Source organism: Caloenas nicobarica, chromosome 3, assembly GCF_036013445.1.
Source record: "Caloenas nicobarica isolate bCalNic1 chromosome 3, bCalNic1.hap1, whole genome shotgun sequence".
Classification (NCBI taxonomy): domain Eukaryota; kingdom Metazoa; phylum Chordata; class Aves; order Columbiformes; family Columbidae; genus Caloenas; species Caloenas nicobarica.
Window position 1 is genome coordinate 117,800,225 of NC_088247.1, and position 26,122 is coordinate 117,826,346.

The 26,122-nt window shown below is 39.0% G+C and overlaps 1 protein-coding gene across 1 annotated transcript; it reads left to right on the forward strand.

The window, feature by feature from the left end:
- The first annotated feature begins 1,464 nt into the window (after positions 1-1,464).
- On the forward strand, positions 1,465-25,691 carry TMX4 (thioredoxin related transmembrane protein 4). The gene is made up of 8 exons (XM_065632120.1): positions 1,465-1,624; positions 10,104-10,219; positions 14,587-14,632; positions 15,719-15,847; positions 16,741-16,786; positions 18,431-18,532; positions 20,471-20,534; positions 21,755-25,691. Exons 1-8 carry the CDS (start codon positions 1,470-1,472, stop codon positions 22,039-22,041), a joined length of 945 nt encoding a protein of 314 aa, XP_065488192.1. The 5' UTR covers positions 1,465-1,469; the 3' UTR covers positions 22,042-25,691.
- The last annotated feature ends 431 nt before the right edge of the window (positions 25,692-26,122 follow it).

A 26,122-nucleotide genomic window follows, 5' to 3' on the forward strand; every position in this document is an offset into this window, starting at 1 on the left:
GAAAATACCACATCCAATTTTCAAACTACATGAATGGCTAAAGGATTAGAAAAACTGTAATACAGACACTTTGAGTTCAGTCTATGTGTATCACATGGAAGGTATTAGAAGAGATATATGTTCTGTGAGGCTCTTACTTACCTAATCCTCAGCTGGCATTAATTGTGGTGGTGAGAAGGTTACAGCTCAGAAAGGTGGGGATCTGTGCAATGCTGGGGAGCTGTTGGCAAAAATCTTCTTTGGTAATGGTAGGTACTTTTTGAATACTCGGTGAGGAGAAAATATCTCTTGAAGTCACTGGGAGAGGTGACCTACTCTTGAGAAGTAGCAAATGAGGAAATTTGCTGTCACTGTTTCATTTTTGCTTGATGTGAGTGCTGCTATGGGCAGGCCTGTCTTCCTTGTCACTCAGTGTTGGAGGAACAGTGGAAGCCCATTGCTGCTGCTGAATTCGTCCTGACAAGGAGCCATCTTTGCTTCAGTCCCCAGATGCTAATGCTGCGTCCACTTCAGTGTCAGTAAATAAAGGCCAGACATGTACTTGAAGGAATGGTTTGATCAAAGCCCAGATTCCAACGGAAAATATGGGAGTAATATAAAGGAGCCTCATAAGACGAACCGGCCAAGGGTGTGACAAAATCCAGAGGTTAACTCCTACTGTTTTCTCCACTGAGGAAAAAAGTTTGTACACGTTTTAACAATTGGGCTTTTTAACTTTCAGAGTAATTGTTAGAAAATTCTTTATCACAAGCTATTTCCAAGCCAAGATAGTTTCTGGCCAAACAAGAAGTAGTTTCTGTATTGGACAGGAAGGCAGCCCAGACCTCTACAGTGCTCTCATTTTTTCTGGTCAATTTACCAGGCTAAGGAAGCTGACTGTTCTAATTACCATTAATGGAGAAGGCAATCATTCCACTCAAGGGCAGGGCTGCTGTTCAGAGGGACCTGGACAAGCCAAAGGAATGGGGCTGACAGGAATCTCACGGAGGTCAAGGAAAACCACGAAGTCCTGTGTCCGGGATGGGCTGAGCGATGCATTGGGATGAGCCGCCCTTGGGGACACTTGATTAAACACGATCCTCCCGCAGCGCAGCCGGACAGGCCCGGTGGCCTAACAGCATCCTTGCGATTATGGCTATTTATTTGGCACTCCTGACGTGGCACCTTGAATACGGGATCCCGTTATGGGCGCCCCGGTGAAAGAAAGGCTCATGAACCTGATTGGAGAGCAGCGAAGTCGCCACGATGTCGGGGCGCTGCTCGGAGCTGGAGCCTTTCCCCGGGGCTGCACAAACGGGGCGTTTTCCCCGTGAGGGGACGCAGAACCGGCGGCCGCGGCACCGCCCGCCTCAGGCTCGCGCTTAACGGCTGCCGCCCAACGGCTCCTGCCCAACGGCCGCGGCGCGCGCCGGCCCCGCCCCCGCGGGCGGCCCCTCGCGCCCTCACTTCCTGGCGCGGGCGGGTCGGACATGGCGGCCGGGGCGGCTCTGCTCCTCGCCGCGCTGCTGCGTCCCGCCGCCTCCTCCTTCCCGGCGGGCAGCCCCGGGGAGCCGCGGAGCCGAGTGCAAGTGCTGGGCGGCTCCAACTGGAGCCTGGTGCTGCAGGGCCAGTGGATGTTGGAGTTGTGAGTAACGGCCGCTTTCCCGCCCGCCTCAGAGGCGGCGGCGGGGGGGGCGGCGGCTTCCCTGTGAGGGCGGCTTCCCTGTGAGGGCACGCCAAGGCCGTGCGGGAGCAGCCGCGCAGCCTCCGCGCCCCGCGGGGGCCGGGCCGGGCCGGGGGGGACAACGAGTGCCCGGGATCCCGCGGGCAGCGGGCGGTGCGGCCCTGGGCCTGCGGGCACACGCTCACCTGACTCGAGGTGATCTGCTGAACGCAGCTTTCCTTTAGGTTCTGCTCTTGCGCCATCTGTAAGAAGGACTTCGAGGTACTAGAGAGAGTGCAGAGGAGGTGACGAAGCTGCTGAGGGGCCCGGAGCACGAGTGCAAAGATGAGGGACCTGGGGCTGTTCAGGCTGGAGAAAAGGAGGCTGAGGGGAGACCTTATCACTCTCTACAACTACCTGAAAGGAGGGTGTAGCATGGAGGGGCTTGGTCTCTTCTCCCAAGTAACAAGTGATAGAACAAGAGGAAGTGGCCTCAAGTTGTGCCAGAGGAGGCTTAGGTTGGATATTAGGAAAAAATTCTTCATGGAAGGGGTTGTCAGGCATTGGAACAGGCTGCCCAGGTCAGTGGTGGAGTCACCATCCCTGGAGGGGTTTAAAAGGTGTGTAGATGAGGCTCTTAGGGACATGATTTAGTGCTAGAGTTAGGTTATGGTTGGACTTGATGATCCTGAGGATTTCTTCCAACTGAAATGATTCTGTGATTCCAGCCGTGTTAGTTAAGACATCTGCCTGCTGGGGAGCAGCGTCAGGCACTGCCCCTCGTGTTGCTTTGGGGCTTTCACTGGGTTCTGTGCAAGCTAGGAAGGCTCAGTTTGGTAGGTAATGTTTAGCAGGAGTAGGTTTCCAAAGTGGTTTTACAGACCATCTGTAAACTCTACTGTTAAGTTAGGAAGAAATTTTTGACCCTGAGGGTGGTGAGACCCTGACCCAGGTTGGCCAGAGAGGTGATGGATGCCCCATCCCTGGAGACATCCCAGGCCAGGCTGGACGGGGCTCTGAGCAACCTGAGCTGGTGCAGATGTCCCTGCTCATGGCAGGGGTGGCACTGGATGGGCTTTGAATGTCCCTTCCAACCCAGACTGTTCTATCAATATCTCAATACCCGCTTGCTTCTGGAGTTCTTGTTCTTCAAGGGAGACACATCAGGTTTCATTAACTTTTCAGCGTGGCTGTTGCTTTATCCCCATGACAGCTACAGAGGTTTGCCTCTTGCTAGCAAGAGTTTTAAGTGCTTTTAACTAATTGTAGCAGTGTCATGGCTTCACTTGTGACATGATACTCTCCTTGAAATGCACATGGCATTTGTGTGGAGGGTAACTCACCTGCTGGTATTTAGAAGGGGGAAAAGGAACTTGAGGGTTTTCTTAATATAGCACTTAAAAAAAAAAAAAAAGTAGTTTAAATAGGCTCACATGATATCTGTGTGCTGTGCAGCTATGAAATAGGATATTACTGTGGTATGTGTGCTGCTCCTCCTTGGAAGTGCTTGAGTTTGAAATGGACTGGGTAGCCTGGGGAACAGACTAGATTGCCCATCAACATCAGTTTGAGTTATCTGACTGTCCCTTTCCCGAGGGCTTTACTGCTCAGGATCCTACAGGGCACCGAGTATAAATTGGTGAATAGATGGTAATGATCTTGAAATAGTTGATTGAGAGACCCAGGGATGCCTGCTGTTGTGACTAAGGATTTGGGGTTTATTTCGAGTCTCTCTTTTATTTTTCCTTCACACATATTGTGTTCTAAAAGGTGAGGGAAGAGATGATGTTAGAGTGAGAGAAAATAAATGTATTTTTTAAATTGAAGTTTTTCCACTTCTGACATCCTAGTCCTATGTGGAAGCTATTATATGAAAGTTATTGATTCATACTCAAACTGGTGAATCTTAAGGAGGAAAAAGGTTATTTATGGTGACTCAGAGTTTTTCTTTCTAAGAGAAAATATTTAAATAATTAGTGCTGCATGCCCCTGAGGAAGAAAGAAGAGAGGAAGTGACTGAAATCAGAAGTGATAGGGATAGCAACCAGTTAAAATCTTTACTCCACTTGAAACATTGGACTCTGGTTTGGAGTGACAGGTAGTGGACAATAGCAATGGTGGCAAAGTTAATTTTAGTGCCAGCTGAATAATGTTTATGTTGCTGCATTGCTTCAATTAGACTTATGTACAGTGTGTGAAAGGTCCTTGGTATTTTGTGTTACATTTGTAGTGCCTTTAGTTTTTCTCTTAAGTGAGAAGGAACCTTTTTCTTTCTTGAAGATGTTAGCTCAATGCTGCTGTTCTTGAATTAGAGTTTGAGATTCCCAATCATGTTTAAACAGGAGTTTGAGGTCTAGTATTGATTTCTTGTGATTCTTGCAGCTCTTTCCATGCTGATGGATTTTGGCTTCTACTGATTTTTATCTGGCTTAGAGCTGGTGATCTGGACAAGAGTCCTGCGTGCCACTTCATTGATTCCCTCCGGGCTGTGTGGCAGGTCTTTTGGCAAAGCTGCAATATTGTTCATCAAAACCTCATTTACTCAAAGAACCTTCCGTTTGTTTATAAGACCTTTGTTTTCCAAGCAGTACTTATTTTTATTTTTAATGCAAATATTCTTATAGGATCTCTATAAAAATTTTTTTTATCTTAGTTACCTGCTCTAGGTTACTTATTTGAAGCCTTCTGCTGTGGTAGGAATGGGTGCTACTACTTCTGTTTAATGTTAGTTTTTCCATTTGTGAAAGTAGTGTAGATGAGTTACTGTGTGCTACCATTTCTTTGTTGTTCTCAGGTGCATAAATAGATAAACCTAAGTCAGAAATTGTGTGTGGGATTTGTTGTGGAAATAGGGGGGGTTTTTTCCTCCTTCATCCCTTCTAGCTTACGTGTGTGTACGTGGCTGACTTTTTGTAAATATTCACTTATTCATAGCTGGTAAAATTGCAGGCACTGGAAGCACTGCTGCATTTCATTGATAAAAATGTTCTGGATAACCTTGTGTCTCTGAAGGACCTTGCAACACGTTTTACTTACTGTTATACCGCAGCACACAGATCCTTGCTGAACTGCTGGGAGTGTGATGCTGGGATGAACGGTTATAAAAGGTTTCCTTATTGTCTCATTTCTAGTCTGTAGCTGCAAGATAATGATTCTTTAATATGAGGAATTTTCTTTTTGTCTTTATTATTAATATTGTGTCTTTTAAGAATATAGAAAAATAATTTCTGGTCTGTTTATTTAAGGGTGCATTTAGCATTTGTAAACGTAGCTTATTCAAAGCCTGACTGATCTTAATTTAACATCCTCTGCTCTTTGAAGTAGACTAAAACACACACAAAAAAACCCGAACCAATAATAAACTTGTTGTCTTTATGCCTCTGGTTATAAATTCAACTACTTAATATTCTCCTGTTGCACCTGCACTATTTTAGGTAGTTGCCCATTGGGAAGATTTCTAGTTCAGTTCCCACACTGAATGTTAAACATTTTGGTTCCCCTTTGTTTCAGCACAGGTGTGTGTACCTGAAAAAGAATGTCTTAATTTTCTATTTGAATTCTAAGCAGGTGAAAATTGAGACAATAACATAATAGTCAGGTTTTCAAGACCAGCTTATCATGCCTGTGGCATAGCCCCATTCTTTATTTTTTCATTCTCATTTACTGTTAAACATCGCCCTGCTGTTTAGCAGGTAGGATGATCACAAGGGTTCAGTCCTTCCAGTAGCACTTTTGGCTGTAGTTTCAAGAGAGTGTGCTGAAAATCTAGCTGAATGTTTTGTTATTTGTATGTTTTAATGCTTTTAAACAGCTGGCTTGAGACACTGTGTGTAAATAAATTCCCAAAGAATTCCATAAATTATTTAACAATGACTATAACGTAGATTGAGAGTTCGATAAGATTGGGAATTTACTGTCACTTGTGAGAGTATAGTCTGTTCCTCTTGATTTGTTAGTATCCAGCCTTTTCTTTGTCTTATTCTTAAAAAAACCAAACAAATAAACACAAACACCCACCAAAAAAAAAAAGCGTGGGGGGAGTGAAAATAAAGTTATCAAAACCATTTTGGTTCTGAAGCTTCTGCAGCCCTCCTGAGTTCAGAGGAAGAGACCAAATTATCTATGGACTCCTACTAAATAACCAAATGTGGCTCATTATTGTGCCAGGCATTGGCTGAACAGAAACTGATAAAATGTGAAACTGAAATATCCTAAGGAACAGATGTTTATTACTATAGAAGGGGACAAAAACATCTAGAATTAAGATAATCTGCTCAAGTTCTAGAAGATTTCACATCATTTTTCAGTAATTTATTTGCTTTACATTTCAAAAATCAGTTCTCTGTCCTGAAAAAAAAAAAGCTGGTGAATGGAAAGTTGTTGGTTTCTCTTTTTGAAGTGCAGATAGCAGTCTTATCCTTTTCTTGGCTTTGGAACTAGAGAGCTGAATAATTATGATGTACCCTGCTTTGCTTGTCATCTTGTTCTTGGAAGTTTAAAATGCATTTTGTTACTGAGCTGTAGAACAAGTGAAAAATAGCACTCCAAATGTCATCTTAGAGAGAACAATTTGTTTGACTTCTAGTGCATCCCACTGATATGCGGCTACTTTTCCCCTTTATTCAAGTATTATTGGAAAAGATACCCATGTGAGGTTTCAGCAGCTTGTAAAAAAAAAAAAAAAAGTTTTTAACTTTTGTTAAAAAATTTAACAATTGTGGGGCAATTGGTTTGGGCTTATGACATCTTGCCTGTTTTGTTCGGAGGGGTTTGAGCATACTGGAGGAAGCTTCTTGTCGGCTTTCAGAGCATGTACTATTGTGATACAGGTCTTGGTAGATTTACAGGGACTAACGTCTGTATCTTTGGCTACCACCTGCTCACCCGAAAAGTAGATTACAACCATATAGTTGACCTTTTGAAGCTTATCTTCTGTTGAAATTACAAAGCCTCCTATCCTGCCTCAAGATCTATCTGTATTTAGGAACAAGAACAAATCAAATGAGTCTTAAGGTAACACCCAAAGACATCAGGCACTTCTTTTTTGGTACATTTTTTGAAATCTGTAGCAATAAGGCAAAACTAATGAAAAGAATAAAAGTAAAAAATATTTCATTCTGGTATTGTTTTTACCATTCTATTAGGTACTGTCTCTACATTTGCACCTCTAATTTGAATAGTACTCCCAGTCTGAAATCCAGCAAATAGCTTGGCGTAGTGTAAGCAGTACCTCTTATAAAATTTGTGTGTCTTGAATTGAGAAAAACTAAACGGGGAAACTTCCATCTCGCCCATTTTGCTGTTTTCTCTTCAGCAAATTCTTTCATGCCTGTATCCATAAGCTGTTTTTACTTTGTTCCTAGGTTCTTGCAACTTTGTGGAATTGCCATCAGAGCGCAATGCATTTGGGATTACATCTGTTCAACACTAATAGCTACCGATAATGGTAGTGAAAAAGCAGATACAAAGAATCAGTTACACGCATTTGAAAATGAATGAATTGGTGAATTCCCTAGCCAAGCAGTTACAAGAAAAGATACTAGTGACTTGGAGTTGGATACTATGTATCAGGAAATAGTTGTAAAGTCATTCTATGCTGACCGATCAACTTTGTAGTGATATTACTGAATGGCTCAAACTGTGTTTAACTTAGGGTTTTGTGGTGGTGGTTTTGTTTTTTTTGGTTCTTCTTTAAAGTATTTTTTTAATTGCAGCCATTAGGGAAGTTGCTGGTGTTTGAAAGCCACAGCTTGGTGTTTTATGCTCAGAGATAGAAACGGACATTGCTTTTGACTTAGCTTGAAATTTTACCTTTGGATTGCTTTCTTTATGCCCTCTGAAAAAGCTTCGGGTATTATAATGGATTGGAGTAGGAACTGGAAAACACTGGACTAGTTTGAAATAGTGGTTTTCATCCACTTAAGTCAATCGTTCTTGCAATGGACCTGACCGGGAGATAGATGTTAGTTGCCTTATTTATGGAGAGTAGATGGTGCATGAGGATATTTGAGTTCTAATACTTTGTGCTGTGTAAGAGGTCTGGTAAAGTGGCAAATGAGGTGTATGTTGAGAGATGTGCGATACCTGCTTGCAGCAAATTATTTGGCAATGTGTAATTTATAGGTATCTGTTGTTTTCAATCTGATTTTTAAATGGTGGAGTTCAGTAAATTGCTTTTTAATGTGTAACAAGCTACTGAAAACTTTATTTCCTTAACCAAGTGTCCAGGTCGAGTTTACCTACTCCAACAGACCTTTTTTCTTTTTTTTTTTTTCTGGGAAATATATGAATGGTAGTTGTACCATGACTCTTGTAGAATTACAAATCAGCCGCAGTTCTGAAGGATTCATTAGAAGCCTGCATTGAAATAAAGTACCTCCTTAAGCATCAGTTCTTCAGGGTACAAGAAGTTTTTTGAAACTTCTATTAGAAGTGACCTAAGTGTGAAGTATTTTACTCTTCTATATCTTTCAGAGAAAGTGTAAGGGGAGGTATTTTAAGACTGAGGAGGAGGCATAATAAAGCTTTGGTAATAGAACGTTTCTCTTATTTCCAGGAGGCACTCCTGAATTCCTTAGTGCTTCAAATGCTGCGTAACAAATACAGACATCAAAGCTTCAGAAAAGTGAGGATGTGGAACTAAACAGCAGTAATAACTCTTGCAAAAATCTGATTGCAATCTCGTTCTTGTGTATGTGGGGACAGGGAATTTCCTGGTTGGTAAAAATTAGACGTGTAATTTCAGGAATGTAAAGCAAGTATTTTAAGCCTGATTATCTGTGCCAGCATTCAGCTTGAGTGGCTGGAACTTGTGGCATCATATGTGACTGTTGCCATCCCATACCCAATACTGGTAATAAAAACTAGGAAGCCAACAGCTAAGGCTTTTTGTGGAGTTCATTGTTATGTTTTGTCTCTGCCAAACTGTGTTATGGGTAGATTTTGACTCTTCTTTGAGCTAAAGAAAATGTTTATAATCATATTAGCCATATGCATTGAATATTCCACTTAATTTCCTTTAGAAGAAAGGCTCATGAATGTGAAGCGTAAACATAAATGTTGATATGGGCCCAATTTCTATTTCAAGGTCAGATAGTAGCTTAAACAGGTTAAAGGGTATGTTAATCTTGAAAATCTCATGGCATGAGTTTGACACATCTAGAGAAGCTGAATTTAGAAAGCATTCTGACTTCTGCCTTTAATTTTAAAGCAACATCAGCAGCGTTATCTGATGGATGTGTGCAGTTTCTTACCTGTCAGTCAAGCTACTGTAATAAAATTATACTCTTTTTAAAGTACAGAATCTGTCAAACTATTATTAAAAGCCCTCTACAGGCCAGCAGCACAATGAGAAGCAGCTCTGCGTGCGAGGCTTATTTCCATAGTTTTTTCTAAAAGATACCGAGCAGCTGTTTCTTGGCAGGATAAGATTTGTGTACTATTTTCAGATATTCTCACATGAAATGATGTTGATTCAAAAAAACACAGTATTGGCTTTTATATTTAAAATCGTTCAGTAGAGTACGACAGATTTAAATTGTATTCTTTTAGATGCCAATTGACAAAATTGATTTTTAAATACTTAGGTTTCAAAACGACCGTAAAGCACTTAGGGTAAACTTGATTCTTCCTCTTCTGTGAGAAAATACCTGGCTTAGGTTCTGTCTTATTTAGGTGAAACATCTGTGGGTGGCTGGGGAGATCTGTCGGTAGCCACTGAGAAAGCAAGTGTTCCTCATCAGAAGACATCCAGACAGTAAATTCCCACTTTTTAGGTCAGATAGTAGCACTGGCAGACAAACTGAAGGTGTAAGGGAGTAGTTGTTCTGTTTCCATGTTGGTATTATCAATTACAACTGCAAACTTGGTTTGATTATTCCAATACGTAGTATAGAAAACTCAGCTCTTGAAACATGCTTTCTTGTTTTGTTGAAAATAATTCTGACGTAAAAGAAAGCTTGAGAAAGACAGCATGAGCAGTAGGAATTAGATGTGCACTCTTTTCAAGTCTCTAAAGAGTGCTATCAAAAAGGGCATGTTTTGATATATTGAGTAGTGGGCTAAGGCAAATGTAATTTCTAGAAGTTTTGAGGTGTGGAAAATCAATACAAATGTTACGTTGAAGGATACAGCTTCAGAGGACAACCTGGCTTCAATAATTCAGGCAGCTGCCATGGAAAAAGATTTAGTTTGTATGTAAATAAATAAATCGTGAGTGGTGAGGAGTTTGGGTGTGAATTTCTCAAATCTGTGGAGATTTGTTTTTGTTTTAATAACATGAGGAGGAACATAGGGATTGATACAAAACTACTTGATTATCTTATTCAGTAGAGTTCATTTAGAAAAACTGTAGGTTTTTTCCTGTGTGATTGATATGTTTATATTTTTGCTGTACAGTAAATCAATTTGAATGTCTCTAAGTGTAAGAATATTAAATATTTAACCTGTCTTCTCCCTTTAGCTATGCTCCTTGGTGTCCAGCTTGTCAACAGATTGAACCGACATGGGAGAGTTTTGCAAAGGAAAGCGAACATCTAGATATCACTGTGGGAAAGGTGGACATCACTCGAGAACCAGGTATAGTATTAAATAAGATGTTTTAATAAAAAGAATTGTTCAATGTAAGTACCACTTAGTATCTGACAGTGCGTTTTATTTTACTGGAGTACCTGGGATACCAGCAATGTCAGAAAAGAGGTTTCTAAATCAAAGTAACGTTATCCACGTTTTGTTCTCCATGTAGTACATAGCTGAGATCTTATGTTTATAAACTCAATTTGAAGGATTAAAGAATTGGGGGAGCAATCTGGTTTAATACTGTATTAAAAGAGGCTTAATCTCTCTTTTAATCTACTTCACTGAAAGCTGTTGCCTGTCTCATTCCTCTCTCCAAACTGTGCAGAAGAATCCAGTTCTGTAGCCTCCAGCCACCGAGCGTTTCAGGGTGTGGTAACATAACACAGTATGAGCCTGCTTTAGTAAATTCTTAACTGTTTCCATGATGTTGCTTATTTATGGTCTTGCTTAATTGTAGTAGCGCTTTAAAGTATAGGTGTTTATTGTTGTTTTCTGTTGATAATGCACATATGCAAATGTATTTACAAGAAGGGTTTCCTCGCTATCCACAAAAGCATGAAGAAAATCTTATTTATTCCTTTAGTGACTCTTTTCAAAGTTCTGAATGTGTGTTTGTGTAAGCAGTACCAATATTTTTTTAAACCCTTGCACCCCTTGGGAATGCTTCCTGCTTGTTTTGGCTTTGAGGGGATAAAAGATTTTATCAGCAGTATCGAAAGACTGTCAGAGCTAGGAAGAGAAGCAATTTAAGTTCACAAGAAAAGGCCACCTGTTCTAGACCTTTTGTACATTAATGTTTTGTTAAAAGTTTAGAAGTATACAAAAGCTCTGCCAAAAAGCTGTTGATGTGGGGCTCTCCTTTAATAAACTGTTAATGATTAATATATGCACTAAACAGATGAGTTTGAATATTAAAATATTTTGCAGAGGTATAAACTTAGCTTCTGCACATTAACCAAGTACTGGTTACTCTGGAATTAAGGCTGCAAATGGGGATTCATTCTAATCCTATCTTGTTATTTTCTCCCAGTAAGAGATTCTTTTGTTTATGCAGTATCCAAATAAAAGGATTTCACTCTTGATTCTGGCATTTGTATGTGTCCGTAACTTAAAAATGCACTTTCAGAAGTGATGTTGTAAAAATGAAATGCTTGATATCTTGAATTATCCTTCCTGGTAAAGAACTTGAATGGAAGCCTTGGGACCCGAAGGGGTCAGGTACTTGATACTTTCTTTTGGTCTAAATTTTTCTGACTGCTGAGTGATGCCAGAATCTTAAGACCTCAAATGTGACTTTTAACCAGAAGTTCCTCAAATATTTGAATTTCTAATGTTGCTGAGAGTCTTGACCTCTGAGGATGTTTGACCTTTGCAAGTCAAAGGACTGACCCAAAATAATGAATTTGTACCTAAGCATGCATTATATGCCTACAATATCCAGTTCAGCACAAAGCATGATAACTCAAACTGGAAAACAAACATTTATTGCAGATTTAACCTTTGGTGCTAATGTAATTCTGAAGGTATATGAGCTCCTTTGGAATCTTTCCAAAGTTATTGAGGTATTTTTATATATAAGCTTATGCTTCAGCCTTTCAGTTGGTGTACTTAAGTGTTCCTGCCCCTGTTTTTTGCTTGCACGATGGTACCTTACTAAGCTTTGGTTATGTAACCCCTTCATCAAATTGAAAGTAGTCAAAATGCGTTCAATTAGGGGAAAACCACTAAATGAGTGCAGAGTTGCGTAAAATTGCACTTCTAAAACCTGCAGAAGAAAGTAGCCGTTCATGGTGCTTAATTACAGCAGATGCCCAAAGAATAAATCCACCAGAGCCGTAATGGATTTGCAGCATATTTTGGTCACTTGATGTACTAGTTTTAAAGTGCTTATTCTTTCCTCATCTTTTCTATTGAAACATTCAGTATTTCAAGAGCAAGTAGTGGAGGCGCTTCTGGGTCTCAAGGATCTGGATATTAGTGGTGCCTTTCTTAGGCTTCCATTCACAACATTTACCTATGATTTAAAACAAGACTTCTTGGGTCTTCTGTAATCTTTGAGTACTTGTTTAATGAAAGCAGCTTTATTTTTAGATGGAAACTATATTCTTTGTGTATTTTGGGGGGCGTGTGTAAATACTGAAGGTTTTTTCCTATTCCTAATTGTTGACTTTATAATGGAGGTGTGTCAGTTTTTTATTTGCAAACAAGGACATATGCTTTACTGTATTTCAAGTTAAATTACTAGCCAGTTCAAGTTTGTGTTAAACACCTACCAAAACAATTTGCTGTCTGTTCTTAGCTTTTTGTAGCTGGCTCACATCTGGTTTTACTGATCTAAGCACATGCCTTAGATAAACAACACACCTCCAGCTGAAGTTTTGGGGGTGCTTAGATGCATTTTGGCAACAGATTTTATAGTTTATAGATTTCATTGTTCATTCTGACACTCTTGGCACTTGCTCTAGGATAGGCTTCTTGTAAGAGATATTTTTAAGCAAGCTATTTTATTTTCTGTTTGCTTGACTAGCATTTGTAAGAATTTCAGAGAGTCTTTCAGTGTTCCCTTGACTCTTTCTGCTCTTAAGCTTATTATGTTCTTTATGGCTCTCCACCTAGTTTTTCTTGTGCAGCTGTGCTTTCTGCTTGATTAATTCTACTGTTACACTTGTGGTTTTCTGTACTTTATATCTCCCTGTGCTTGCACTGCTTTTAGCTGTTTCATAAACTTTTCCACCACCCTGCCTCTCATAGCAATAAAGGCAGAAAGCTGAAAAATTGAAATGAAGATTACATCCTTTTTGGAATTTAAAGATGCTTGCACTTTGTTTGATTTAAAAATCTTTTAAAAACCCCGCAAACAACAAAAAAAACCCACAACCCTTTTTTTGCATGTTCCATAGGGGAATTCACACTAGGAAAAGCATTACTTCTGAAACTTTAAAAAACCCCCTGATTTAGTTCAGGCTGGCACATCTCCATCTTCAAAGGCAGAGACTCTTTTGCTGTAATACTTTTCCGTGGCTTGCTTCGTGATGCAGAAAGCTGTTTACTTTATTGAAAGCTGAATAAAGACTTAGTTCCTTGAAAGATTATCACAGAACTTTATAAAAGGAAAAGTTAAATAACTGATTTGTACTCTACATTGGCACTGTACGTGAATGGTGATTGCTAGCTGGAGGAACATAGCTCTTACTAATGGAGTTAGACTGCATATCTAGAGGTTGGTAACCTCTCTATTAGTAGCACATTTTTGATTTCTGAAGTCTTTAAGTTGGAGGTGTTGAATAGCAAATAATATTACTAGGCACTAAGGTGAGTTCTTCCTCTCACTTGCAGGTTTTATAATTGTCAGGAGGTAGTAGTGTCAAGTAGCCCTGCCTTTCCTCAGATTTGGGAGCAGGGGGACAGTGATATTTGCACACAGCTGGCCTGATTATGAGAGGTTTGGGAGCTTTTTCCTTGCAATGAAACCATACCCTGAGACGTCTCCTCTGCTGTACCTAACCCAGGAGTGAAGCTGGAAGCACTTGCACCTTTTGCTCTGTAGCGGAACTGAGTGCAAGGCCAGGGACCTTCAAACGTCTTCTGCCTTACAAGCTGCTTTTTGATGATTTGGACGATTTCTCTGTCCTATGAGTTGCATTATATTGTCACTGTCTAGAGTCATACTTACAAAAAGATTATTCTGCATTTGCCAGTCAGTGAAACACCCACTTCCAGTGTGGGGATCAGTTGCAGTCTTTTGAAGCCCTACTTCAGCCTTTCTTTGTCCTTTCTGCTGTCTTATGTCTGATGCTCAAAATGCTGACATGACCCACTGTTCTGTATGGTGTAAAAAATTATTCTCATGGTTTAAATTTGCAGTATTTTACAGAACAGAATGTGGAGCCATCCCAAGCTTTATTATCAATCCATTGGCATCCCAGCTGTATTTATCCCAAGCTTTATTATCAACCCGTTGGCATCCCAGCTGTATTTACCTAGAGAGGAATGATGGATGGGAAGGAAGGATAAGAACCTAGAAACATCCAAAACTTTGTCTTGCTATGGTCATGTTTATGAGTTTGAGCCTTCCTACAGCATATAAGAACAGACTGGTTGTGCAGTGTACATGGATTATTTGAAAAAAGCAAACAAATACGAGGATTAATTTGTTTAATGACTTGAAGTATCTGAGATCTGAAACATGCAGCTCTAAATAATTTAAAATCAGCTAGAGGATGAGTTTAAATCAGGGGCCAGAGTTTGTAAGCCATTGTTGTCATTGTTAGTGGCCCGTCGTTCTAGATGAAGCAAAGGTCATCTGGATGAGACTACACACAGACTTACACTAAACTGTTTGTTGTGGTTTTTATTTCCCTTTCTAGGTTTGAGTGGCCGTTTCTTTGTCACAACGCTTCCTACAATTTACCAGTAAGTGTGTCATACGGGAAACAATTGTTTCTTCTGGTACATATTATTTTTTTCTTGTCCTGTTTGAGCAGTGGCATGGAAGCTGTAATGAACAACTGGCTTATGTCACTTTCGTCAGTCTCTAAAACATTTCTCGCGAACTCAGTACACTTAATGAATGTAAATTATGCATTTTTAACTTACAGCGTAAGGTTCTACACGATTTGGTACCTAGGGAAGTCCTGCTTTTTCAGTCTGGAAACAACATTTAATAGCATTTGTAAAAACTGTTGCAAGTTTGCAGTATTGCCTTGTGGAAACCGCACCATATGTGAGCAAACACACTTGTCCTTCTACAAGTGTCACTAAAATTTCTCATGTGAATAACTGATTGTGTAGGTCGCATGTGACAGGACAGAAATCTTACGCCGTTTGAGGTACGGCTTCTCTTACTGCTAGAATTCTTCATCTGTTGACTCCTACTTGTCACTTGTTTTAAACTGTAACTCTGAAATGCAAATTAAAATTAAGGAATAGAGACTTTTGGTTTCAGTTCATTGTTAGAGCTTTGACTGTACAATAAAGTCCTCATCTGAGGCTTTTCTTTAGTTTAAGTGACTTTACTAAGTTCCAGTGCTATCAATACTGTTAAAAATGGATCAGAAAGACATTTGCTGTATCTCTTCACCAATGAGATGTCATCCTTTAAATACTGAACCCTTTATTAAGTCATGGTATTGTGAGTCACGCATATATATATACACGCATACATCTATATGCACACTTAATTCTGAATTGTGTCTAAAACATGGTTGTTAACCTCATGCTTTATAATTGCTGTAGTGCAAGTGAATATTGGAGAAAAATAGTGGGTTTAATAAATTGTGAAGCATTATGCTGTTTAAAAACTGAGACCTTCCATCATGGATTACAGTTTCAAAACATACTGAAGATGCTTAGATGTTCAGCTTTCTGAATAAATCAGTCTGAACGGATTTGGGTTTTGTGTGTGTGGGTTTTGGTGTGGTGGGGGTTTTTTTGTGTGGGTTTGGTTTTTGTTTTGTTTTTTTATAGATATCTGTGTTAATGTATATTTCTGGGTTTTAGTGCGAATGATGGAGTATTTCGCAGATACCGAGGCTCACGGACATTGGAAGATCTTCAAGGTTATGTTTTAGAGCGAAAATGGGAAGCTGTGGAGCCTGTAGCAGGATGGAAGTCTCCATCTTCTATAATGTAACACTTTGTTTTTTATTAACAAGAAACATGTTTTATAGCTTGTTATTCATTAAGGGTGCTCTGTTGACAGCTTAGAGACAAAAGGCCTTTATTCCCTAGACATGTAGGCTTTGCAGAAGCAATCTGTATTGACAGCCTGCTTTCCAGTTTCTCACCCTTTAAAAGCAGTTTATTTTCTGCATTCATTTTTGTTCGTGCCTGCTAAGGCTTGTTTATATCATCTTTGAAAATATATAAAGAAAAGACATACAGCTGCCGAGCATTATGTAAGAGTCAGTTTCAATAGCTGCTGAGTACTGGAAATAAACGCGTGTTTATGTAGATTATTACTTTATGACTTCTGGCTACTTCAGGCAGGCAGCCTTTAGCTTTAGGGGTTTCTTGTTTACTTGTTTACAAGGAAGTCGGAATAGGAAACAGTGTAGTGCTTATGCAGAGTATCAGAATTTGTTTTCACAGCACTGAATTTGCTTTGAAACAGCATAGAATGCTTGCGTGATGTGAAGGATGAAGGGAAGATGCGAATGGCTAAAGCTGTTATGTGTAAGGTCATGTCAAAGATCCCTTGGGTGTCCTTATTCTTCATCTGAGAAGGAGGAAGAGCTGTGTGATATTTGGTAACGGGGAAAGGAGCTACAGGACTGGAGCTGGTATTTCTTGGTTATGCTTAAGTGTCATTTTTCAAGTCACTATCTCAATACTTTGGCTTAAATGAACATAATACAGAGAAAATGTATTTATTTGCAGCAGTCTCCTTCTGACAATTACTAGGGGCTGAATGGCATTAGAAGTCTATAGATAGAATCTTTTTCTTGTTTCTGGGCAGCTTCCTGTGTATCTCAACTCCTATCTGTGTCAGAACCTGTTCCTTCCTTTTCTTTGTTTTCTAGGATGCATGGGATGGCAGGATTATTTCACCTCTCTGGATGGATCAGGGTAAGTAACTATGTTGTACTTTTTAATACCCCCTTTTATGCTTAGAATAATAATCTTTTTAGACGTCAGAACCTAACTGAATATTTTTATTATCCTTTTATGCGAGTTAAATTTTCCTTACGTTTACTGTACTTTGGGTGTGGAGTGTCTTTGCACTATAAATTTTGTAGTACTAACAGGCTATGCCAAAAATGGCAATTTGGTTGTAAAGATTATCAATACTGAAAATACTGTTCTTACTATCTTGGCATAGTGAAAATGTTCTATCAAAGTGTGCTAACATGATAAAATAGTTTTTTGAGAACTGCTGCAAGAATGATAGTAAACATCAGGAATGCGTTAGGATCTACCAGGTTCTCTCACTGAATATGATTCTGAAAGGTGATATCTAAGTTCATTTTCAGAGCTGTAAATCCTACTCTTCTGCAGTTCATTGTCATCTAGTGTACCGTACAGGACAAGAGACCTTAATGGGTTTATTTTTAGGAAGAATTTCTGCATCTGGATTTCAAACCATCAATGCTATTTGCATAGGAGCACAACAAATTTGGACAGTAATTCTCGGAAGTAAAGGAGAAGTGCTTACTGTACACTGAAGTATGCTTTGAACTTAAAAATATTTAAAGGCACTTTCACTAGGGAGCTAGCAAAGTTTTTCCTGCAGCGTACAAATGCTGAGAATTTTGAGATGTTTCCAACTGCAGTCAGGAAACATCCTCTCTTTTAAAATCCTCAAGTGTAGCCAAAATTGAGACACTGTATTTGATTGTAGCAAAAGGTCTTACTATCATAAGATGCTACAAAAAATAAATGTGGTAGAGAGTTTAAACAAAGTCTGTGTCGCTTCCAGTAAGCATCTGAGTAACCCAGAATCAAGCAAAACTTTCAGTTATTAGGTTTCCTGTGCAAACTATCTTTTGATTCTTTCTTTCACTGGATAGTATTAACTTTCTATAGCCTTCTGGCGTTTCTCTTCCACGGTTGCCGTGTAATGATGTTTCTGTCTAGTTTTCTTCCTGAAAGATTAAATGCTCTGGGAAGAAACCTACTCTAATTTGCTTTCTGCTTTGATGAATATTTCAGCTGTACATTTCCTCTTCTTGCTGTGGTCTCCTTTTTATGCTTTAATAAATGTTGGAAGCTGTTCTGACATTTAAAAAAAAAAAAAAAGACCCTGGAATTGCAGTATTGAAGCTTCTGTAAATATTGATTGTGGTGGTTTTTTAATGGGTGTACTCTTGGAAGAAATCTAATGTAATAATTTACTTCCTACCAGACTTGATGTGATGCTTGGGTCAGTCAATCGAATTTGTAGGTTTAAATAACAGGCTTTGGTTTAAAAAAAAAAAATCTTAGGATTGTATTTGGATTGTTCTCTTGAAATTTCTAAGTGAAATTAGTTATCCAGTGTCTGCTTAGAATGGGTGGCTTCTTTTAAGAACTAAAGAGCTTACATAAGAACTAAACGGCTCAGTTTTAGTTAATGAATGAATTCCCAAATTTAAGTATGTATTCGGATCTTGTGCGACTTAAAATGTCTACCACTCTGCTTCCCAGATATAACTGGGAATAAAGCTCTGGAGGATGGTAGGAAGTCATAAGCAGTGTTAGGTATGAAGTTATCGAGTATCTTCTTATTTCCAGCAAATTCACAGCTACCTCACTGGCACTCTTGGAATTCATGTTTGGGTTTCTTATGCGATCTTCATCTTAGCGACCTTATTGATTGGCCTGTTCCTGGGTCTGGTAAGAAAGCATATCACTTTCTTTTTCTTAGAACATTTGTGGGAAAAAAAATAGACTTTGCTGATAAGGTATACTGAAGAACCTTATTTTAAATTGCTTTTTAATGATGCATGTAATTAAAACTCCCAAGCGTTCAGTACTGCAGGTCTGCTCTCTAGTACTGTGCATTCTGGTAGAGCTTAAGACTGGTTCACTCAGATAAATTAACCTTTTAAGGAAGTCATACCTCAACTTAGATCTGTTTAGTCTGTCCGCTAAACAAGTGACTTTTATATTGTTCCTTTATATTTAAGATTTTTTGTATTTGAGGATTGAGTGTGTGTTGTCAGAATTGTGTAAGGACTCCAACTTTATTTGTGGAGAGATGTTTATGAGCTGGAGCGGGACTGTGTTTGTGGGAGTCAGCAGTGTCAGTTTGCTGCTGCACTGTTACTCCATGAAAAGATGAAAATGTTTTCTGAAAGGCTTTGAGGATTGTGGGTTTTAACTGATTTACTTTATTTCAGGACATTACTTTGTGGCTACAGCTTGGTTTTAATAAAATCTGACATCACTTCTTTCTCCCCTGTGATCTTTTGGTTTGAGTTCTCATTAGTAATTGAGAAATCTGACTTTTTTGTTACTAACTGGACCTGGCGCATTCATATATCAATGTCAAAAACATCAAGAAGGTTATTCAAACAAGCCTGTTAGTTATATATGTGAATGTTAAGGACAATATCCTATGTGTTTCATCAGTGGAAACAGCTCAAAGTTGCTTTACCTGTGGAGCTGGGATTATTTCCACTCCGAATATTTGAGAGTTATGGGTCTATGACCTCTCAAATATCAATATTAAATGAGAAACCGAGCTGGAAAAGGAGATATAGATGGGAATGGAAGTTCTTAGAGACTAGTTGCTTGGTCCACAGCCCTGTTCTGCAACTGCAAAGCCAGTTTAAAACAGTTCTGCTGGTAACTGGTTTAACTTGCTGCTAAATTGCTGTTCTGTGTAGGAAGTATAAAGGTTGTTTCTGGCACTTGGATCTCAGCCCTTCGGCTCAAATATTAGTGTTAGTGAAGTAAAGAAAAACTGCATAGCGAGTGTTTCTCAATAGTACATGGAATTGATTTCAAAGCAGTGTGTGTGTATTTAGGCAAAACCATCTTTTTTATACATAATATGTATACAGATTGGTACATCTGAGCAAATGTCTTTCACCATGCAATTTAAACAGCTGCATTTTTCTAGATGGTAGGTTTTCAGCACCAAATGAGTGCAAATCAAATTAGCATAACTAGGAGCAAATGAATATGATTTCAAAAAAACCCCACACCTTCTTCCTCGTTCACCAAAAAATACTTGAAAAAGCTGAAAAAAATCTAAAATTAATCTCTCAGCTTTTTCTAAAGCTTTTCAATGATTGAAACGTATTTCTTTAACATAGTATAATCTGTCTCTCTTTCCTTTGCTTTATTCTTAGCATGTGACAATAAGACACAAGTATCTTCCTTGCATTTTGATTGCGTGTGTTCTACGCTAAGCTGATTGAAATAACAAGCACAAAAGGTGGAAGCACATACTGCGTGTGGGGGAGCAAGGGGTATAACATCCCAAAATACAGAAAATCTTGACTGAGATTGTTTCATAAGTTTTAAAGAAATAAAAATTCTCAACTATGTTCTGGGCCTCTCTTCTTAAGATGCGAGTTGTTTCAGTACTGAATAAATTTAGGGAAGTAGGAGGCAGAAAATTTGTAGCAGAAAGCAGAGAATATTCATTGGTATACTCTGAGAACACACTTTTTTCCATATTTTTATTTAGCTCTTATCTCTGAGCAAGATAATATAATTTTCTAAATTTTATGTCTATCTAAAAAGGGTGAGTAGGAAAATACTTAATAGTGTGGGGACCGCTGGGAAGATTTGCTAATAAATGCCTTTTTTTCCTTCCCACAGATACTGGTTTTGATTTCGGACTGCCTGTGCCCATCCAAGGCAAGATACACAGTGGAAACATCTGGTAAGAACCGAAGTGGGTGAGATAGCGTAGGTTTAAATGTAAACTTGTAGCAGGGAGGGCAATACAGTGTAAAGAACTTAGACGTGAACCGATAATCCAGGTATTCGTTTTAGTCACACTGACAAAAATTGATATGTTGGGCTCTAAAATATCCAAGTCAAAATATCCACCTGGAGGATAGCAAAGAAGGAAAAAAAGCAAACACAATAGTAATTTGTTCTAGCTTCCACAGCTATGAAGAGTCTAAATGCCTTCAAAATGAGTAAGTTTGAAGGAAGATAGTGGGGTTTGCGTATTTTATGCAGGCGCATATTCACTAGACCTGTTGCTGAAGTATAGAAAGGGATTTGCTTTGGCAGGACATCTCCACATCCTAATGTGCACTCTGTATATCACGTTAGGAGATGCAACATTCTAAACTTGTAAAATTCTTAACATCATTTGTGGTTAGGGAGAGAAGGAGATAGAGGGAATCAAAGGAATCTAGAGACTGCAGGTAGGGGAGCAGGGGAAGGTGTTGCGTCTCTTTCAAATACAACATCTTCCTGATCCTTAGAGAGGCTTTCTGAGTAGTATTCTGCTCCCTGTGAACATGCGAGACAAAAACTTGTGTGTGAAATCAAGTCTCTTGTCAGCACCAGGTGTATGTTAAGCTTCAGAACACCTTGTAGTACATTTGTGCTATTAAGTGGAATCAAAACTTAACCGTAATTAAAAATTCTTTTTTTTTTAATTGTATGCTTTTGTGTGTCTTGATCTGTGACACCTGCCACTAAGACTTTAGCCCAATCTAGAATTCGTAAGTGTGCAAAATTACCATCTTCAAGATCTTGCATGTTCACCACATCAAAAGAACACCACACCTGTGCCTACATGTGTGTGTGCTGTCCTGTTGATGGACTCAGCAGCAGCTGGTACCTGACAGCGCTTACCAGCATCTCAGCGCTCCCCCACTTGCTTGATAACGAAACCTCTTCAAGGAGCCAAGTAAAATTGAGCTGTCTTTACTTTGTAACTTGGTGGAACAAAATGAAAGCTATCCGCGCCCAATAGGCAAGAAATTTGAAATAATTGAAAACCAAGGAAGATGTAGTGCCGTACAAGTTTTTAAAAATAACATTCATGAATATTTCGGAATACATATGTGGTGATGTAACTTTAAAATACATCGTTCTGAGATTCAGTCTAACTTCAGTATTTGAAACTCTTCTTTTGTTCAGAAGAAGCAATTACAAAGGATAATGTGGAGAGCGCGGCATTAGAAGAACCGGAGGAGGCTGCGGAGCTTTCGGCAGATGATGCGGAAGAGACTGCAGATGTAAAAGATCTCTCAGATGGAGAAGATGCAGCACATTCAAGCGCTGATGACTCAGAGGAGGATTTAGCACTTGCAAAAGAATCAGGGGAAGAAGAAATAGAAGACTTAAGTGAGCAACCTGCAGCTGATGCAGAGACTGAAAGCTCAGTAAGGCAGCGTAAAAGTCAGGCGGCCGATAACGGACTATAGCTGCTTCGATGGTGTCTTTTGTACATTTGGACCAAAGAAGCATCAGACCCTTCGTCTGAACCTGAAACTCACACTTGATTTGTTGTTTGTGTTTACGCAAAACCTCCGCTCTGTCAGCAGGCTTCTTTTTTTTTTTTTTTTTAAGCTGATATTCGCTTGTTGGGTTTGTTTTATAAGCACACATGGTGTATATTGTATAACTTTAGCCATGACAATCAAAATATGTATATGTTGTCTGAAGTCTTCTCAGAGAAAAGGGTGTCACAGTGTCAGTTCACTGGCTATACAATGGTCACGTCTGCCGTGTTCTGTTTTAAATATTGACCTAAACAAGATCAGGACTTTTTACAGTAGCTTGGCAGGACTGTGATTTTTCTGTCTGAATGTTTGTTTCCAAATGCCACAGAAGCACAGGATAAGTGATACAGCACTAAAAGGAGGCACCTTACTCTAGTCCTCTGTTAAAAATGTTGTGTATGATGGGCTTATTTTTATCACTTGCAACTGAAGCACCTTTCTCTTTCATTTTTATTAGTTTGTTTTTAAAGTTTATCACACATTATGCTGCGTTCCCTATGCTGCGTTCCCTGGACTTTTCAGTTTTTGTTAATTCAGAGGTGTGCTGCACAGCTTAAGCTTGTCAGCTGAGCTTTTTTTTGACCCAAGGAGTTTGAGGAATTGAAAACCTCAGGCTGATAAAGAGTGGCAGCTAAATGTTTAAAAGACATTGGAGCTTTTAAAAGGCCTAAAAGAAATTATTTCCATTGGGGGGACGGTTGCCAAAGCATTGACTTTTAAAATTTTCCTTCAAGAGACTGTAGCAACAAGCATTTGCTTTGCAGTCAGTAAGTTCTATATTTTTTGCCAATACAAGCTTGTCATATGCAGCACGGTTCTGCCTTTTCCAACTTGGAAAGAACTCGAACTGCTTTACTAATATTAACTGCAGAGGCACTTAAGGTTTTACCTTTGATCGCTTCTTTCCTTTTTGTCACTGGAATCGACACGTTTGGAAAAGGGAGGGACACGGGTGGGTAGTGGGGAGAAGCTTTTGGTTTTGCTGCTTTTATCAAGATAAACATGTATCTGTTGAACTGTATAAAGTGCAGATGGCTTGTCAGATAGACAGCGTTAGGTTAAAATACTTAAATCACTAAAGACATTAGTATTTCCCTTCTTTGACTTACTTAATATATAAGGCTTTTTTTGGTAAGGAATACCTACAGTGGGATCCTGTGTGTTCCTATTTTATGTGTGATCATGTGCATAAGATGTCTTAATCTTGTTTTTGTTTTGTTTGGGTTTTTTTAAAGATATATATTGCATAAACCTTGCTAACATGCATGAATTTCATCTTGTTTCTCAAGAATAAAGAGTAATCAGAGATGAAATAGTCTCTTATTACAAGAGACAAGTTGCAAGGGCAAAATGCTGGTTTCCTTTGAGACTAATAGGGCAAATTTGTGTTGAAAGTTGGGTTTAGGGTTTTTTGGGATGCTCATAAAGAGCATATTTACTAGAAAAGCTTAACTTTTCCTGTCTGTGTTGTTTCATATTGTGTCTTGGAAGTATATGGTAGAAACTCTGCATTTGTCTGTTACAGCTGTGTAAAGAACAAAATTACACCGCATATATTGAATATTAACTTTCTTATACGAATGTTCTCAGTCTGGAGCTTGAATTTCATATAGTGGACACATGTAAATATGGTTTTGCATATGTGAAGATGTACAGTTGATAATATATATACATTGCACAACAACAAGAACAGTTTTCTTGTGTTACCTGGATGTTTTCCCATGTAATTGAACAATTATAGTAGCTTATGGACAGTGGAACTCAATAGTAGTTCAGATACACACCAGCTTGCTTTTTTTTCCTTTTAAAAAAAGCTCAATCTAAGCTTGTATTTGCAAAAATTAAGTAAGCTGCTGCTGTAGTCTGAAAGGAAGAACTGTGCACCTAAAAGCTCAGAGTACAGATTTGTTGTTTCCATGATGTATTTGTTTGTTTCATTATCTGTGTATCAGGAGCTCACGGAAGTCTGAACGGAAAACAAGATTTTTAACCACATTTCTTGAGACAAACAGAAGTCAGCATGTATATTCAGTTACATGAACGTGCACAAAATAAGATTAGATGTAGCCCCTCAGTCATGGATTCAAAACTACCAGACACTGCAAAATGTGGTACTGTATCCAGCACAGATTGAGGGCAATCATGACTTTGTGGATATTTTGTACTGCACAGGGTTTTATGCTACTTGATGTGCAGGTGGGGACATATTGATATCTAGTTTTGATACAGTTTCTCTTCACTTCTGCAATATTTTGCACTGTTTAAAGAGGTTTTTACTTTAAAAGATACAGAACATCCTTAGATCTCCCAGTGGCTGCTTTGTATGGTGTTGGGAATGTGAATTATTAAAAAGTCAAGTGTACCTCTTTTCAGTACTCAAGATGAGGTATTTGGGCTTTTTGAATGTTTAGACAGATAAGGTGTTCTCTCAAGAGCTGGATTTCATTCTGGTGTCTTTGAAATTAAAAACCAAACAAACACGAACTGCAAATGACGCTTTGTCCTACAAGATACATGATGTATAAAATGCTGTGAGAAATATCAGAAGCTCCACCTTTGTGTCGTGATTCTCTGAAGTCTCTGCTTACATTTCCTCAGTTTTTGCACATCACTGTTAAGTTTGGATTACTTTTAATGAAGATATTAAGTATTTTCCATCATAATCGACCTAACTGCAACATCACTGTGATGTTCAAGGATTGAGTAAGCCAGCAGCAAGTGAGGGCAGTTCATCTCTCCATAATCTGTCTTGTGAATCTGGAAATGAGCAATTTTAGGCTTCTAAGGTTTCTTGGAAATAATATATATGTCATTGCTCCTGTGTTTTCATGAATAAAGTAGGGAATATTAATGCTAACTTGGGTTTGAGTGTATTTGGAGCTACTTATTACGAAGATCACTAAATTGTGATTAAGATTTTAAAAAAACAGGTGCTATGCAACCATTGTTATCTCAGACTTAGTTTTACATTTGCAGGAAAACTATTGTAGCATGATATTGGAGATCCTCAACTTTGAGTAATGCTTATCTGGCAAAAAAGTAGCAAACACTGTAAAGTATCAACCTTTTGTGCAATCTGAGTGTCATGTAGTCTCTGTCCTCTGTTATGATTAATTTCAAAAAAATGGAACTTGTTCTTGCAACCTCAGTATAGACAAAATGTTCTTGGAGAAGCTGCTGCTGACACTGTGCAAAATGTTTGGATTAAGGATGGGGCTGTAAGGCCTGTCGGCTGGAGCCAGATGTCAAAAATGAAAGGAGATTCTTGAGAACCAATTCACATTTCAAATGGGATGTGAGCCTTTTTGAAAACCAATCCCTGATGGATCGGAACATAAATGCTTAAAAGACATTAAAAAAATCCAGTGGGTTATTTTTTAAAGAGGCTAGAAATACATACAGCCTTTCAAAACTCCCGTCCTTAGGTTTTGTATGAAACTTGTACGCGTGTCTTGGAATACTCGTATGTGCTGCACCCATGCTGGGCAATGCTGCTTCTGTGGGCTTTCAGCATGAAAATGATATACCACATTGTCTTTGCAAAATTGCAAATCTGTACTGTGGGCATTTTTACAGAGATTCCATATAAATTTTGTATTCGTGACTTTCTCATAGTTAGTTTTCATTTTCTCTGTGTTTAGATGGCTCATCTAAAAGGTGTTTTCTTTTATTATTGATTTTCCAATTAATAACAGAGTACGTGACTTGTGAAGATTCCTTAAACCCTCTAAAAGAAACCTGTACATTAATGAATTTCCTCCTTGTTACGTGAGTGGAAAAATGCTTGGAAGTGCACACCTGTGCTGAGGTTTTCACTGTAGTAACTCTGGGCTGAGCAGTATGCTCTCAAAGGTACAAAATGCAACTGGGGCTCAAATGCAAACCGTTGGGCTAAATAGTCTAATTCTGAGCCCTTGAGGGCTTTGCCTTTATACTAGGTTCGTCTTTCCCCTCTTGAGAAATCCACTGCCCAAAATCCCATGCTAAATCTCTCTGGGATTTG

Coding starts and splice junctions, on each gene's coding strand:
- TMX4 (XM_065632120.1), top strand. CDS start 1,470: ATGGCGGCCGGGGCGGCTCTGCTCCTCGCCGCGCTGCTGCGTCCCGCC. Junction 16,787..18,430: donor ACCTCTCTGGATGGATCAGG/GTAAGTAACTAT, acceptor TCTTATTTCCAG/CAAATTCACAGCTACCTCAC. Junction 20,535..21,754: donor ATACACAGTGGAAACATCTG/GTAAGAACCGAA, acceptor TCTTTTGTTCAG/AAGAAGCAATTACAAAGGAT.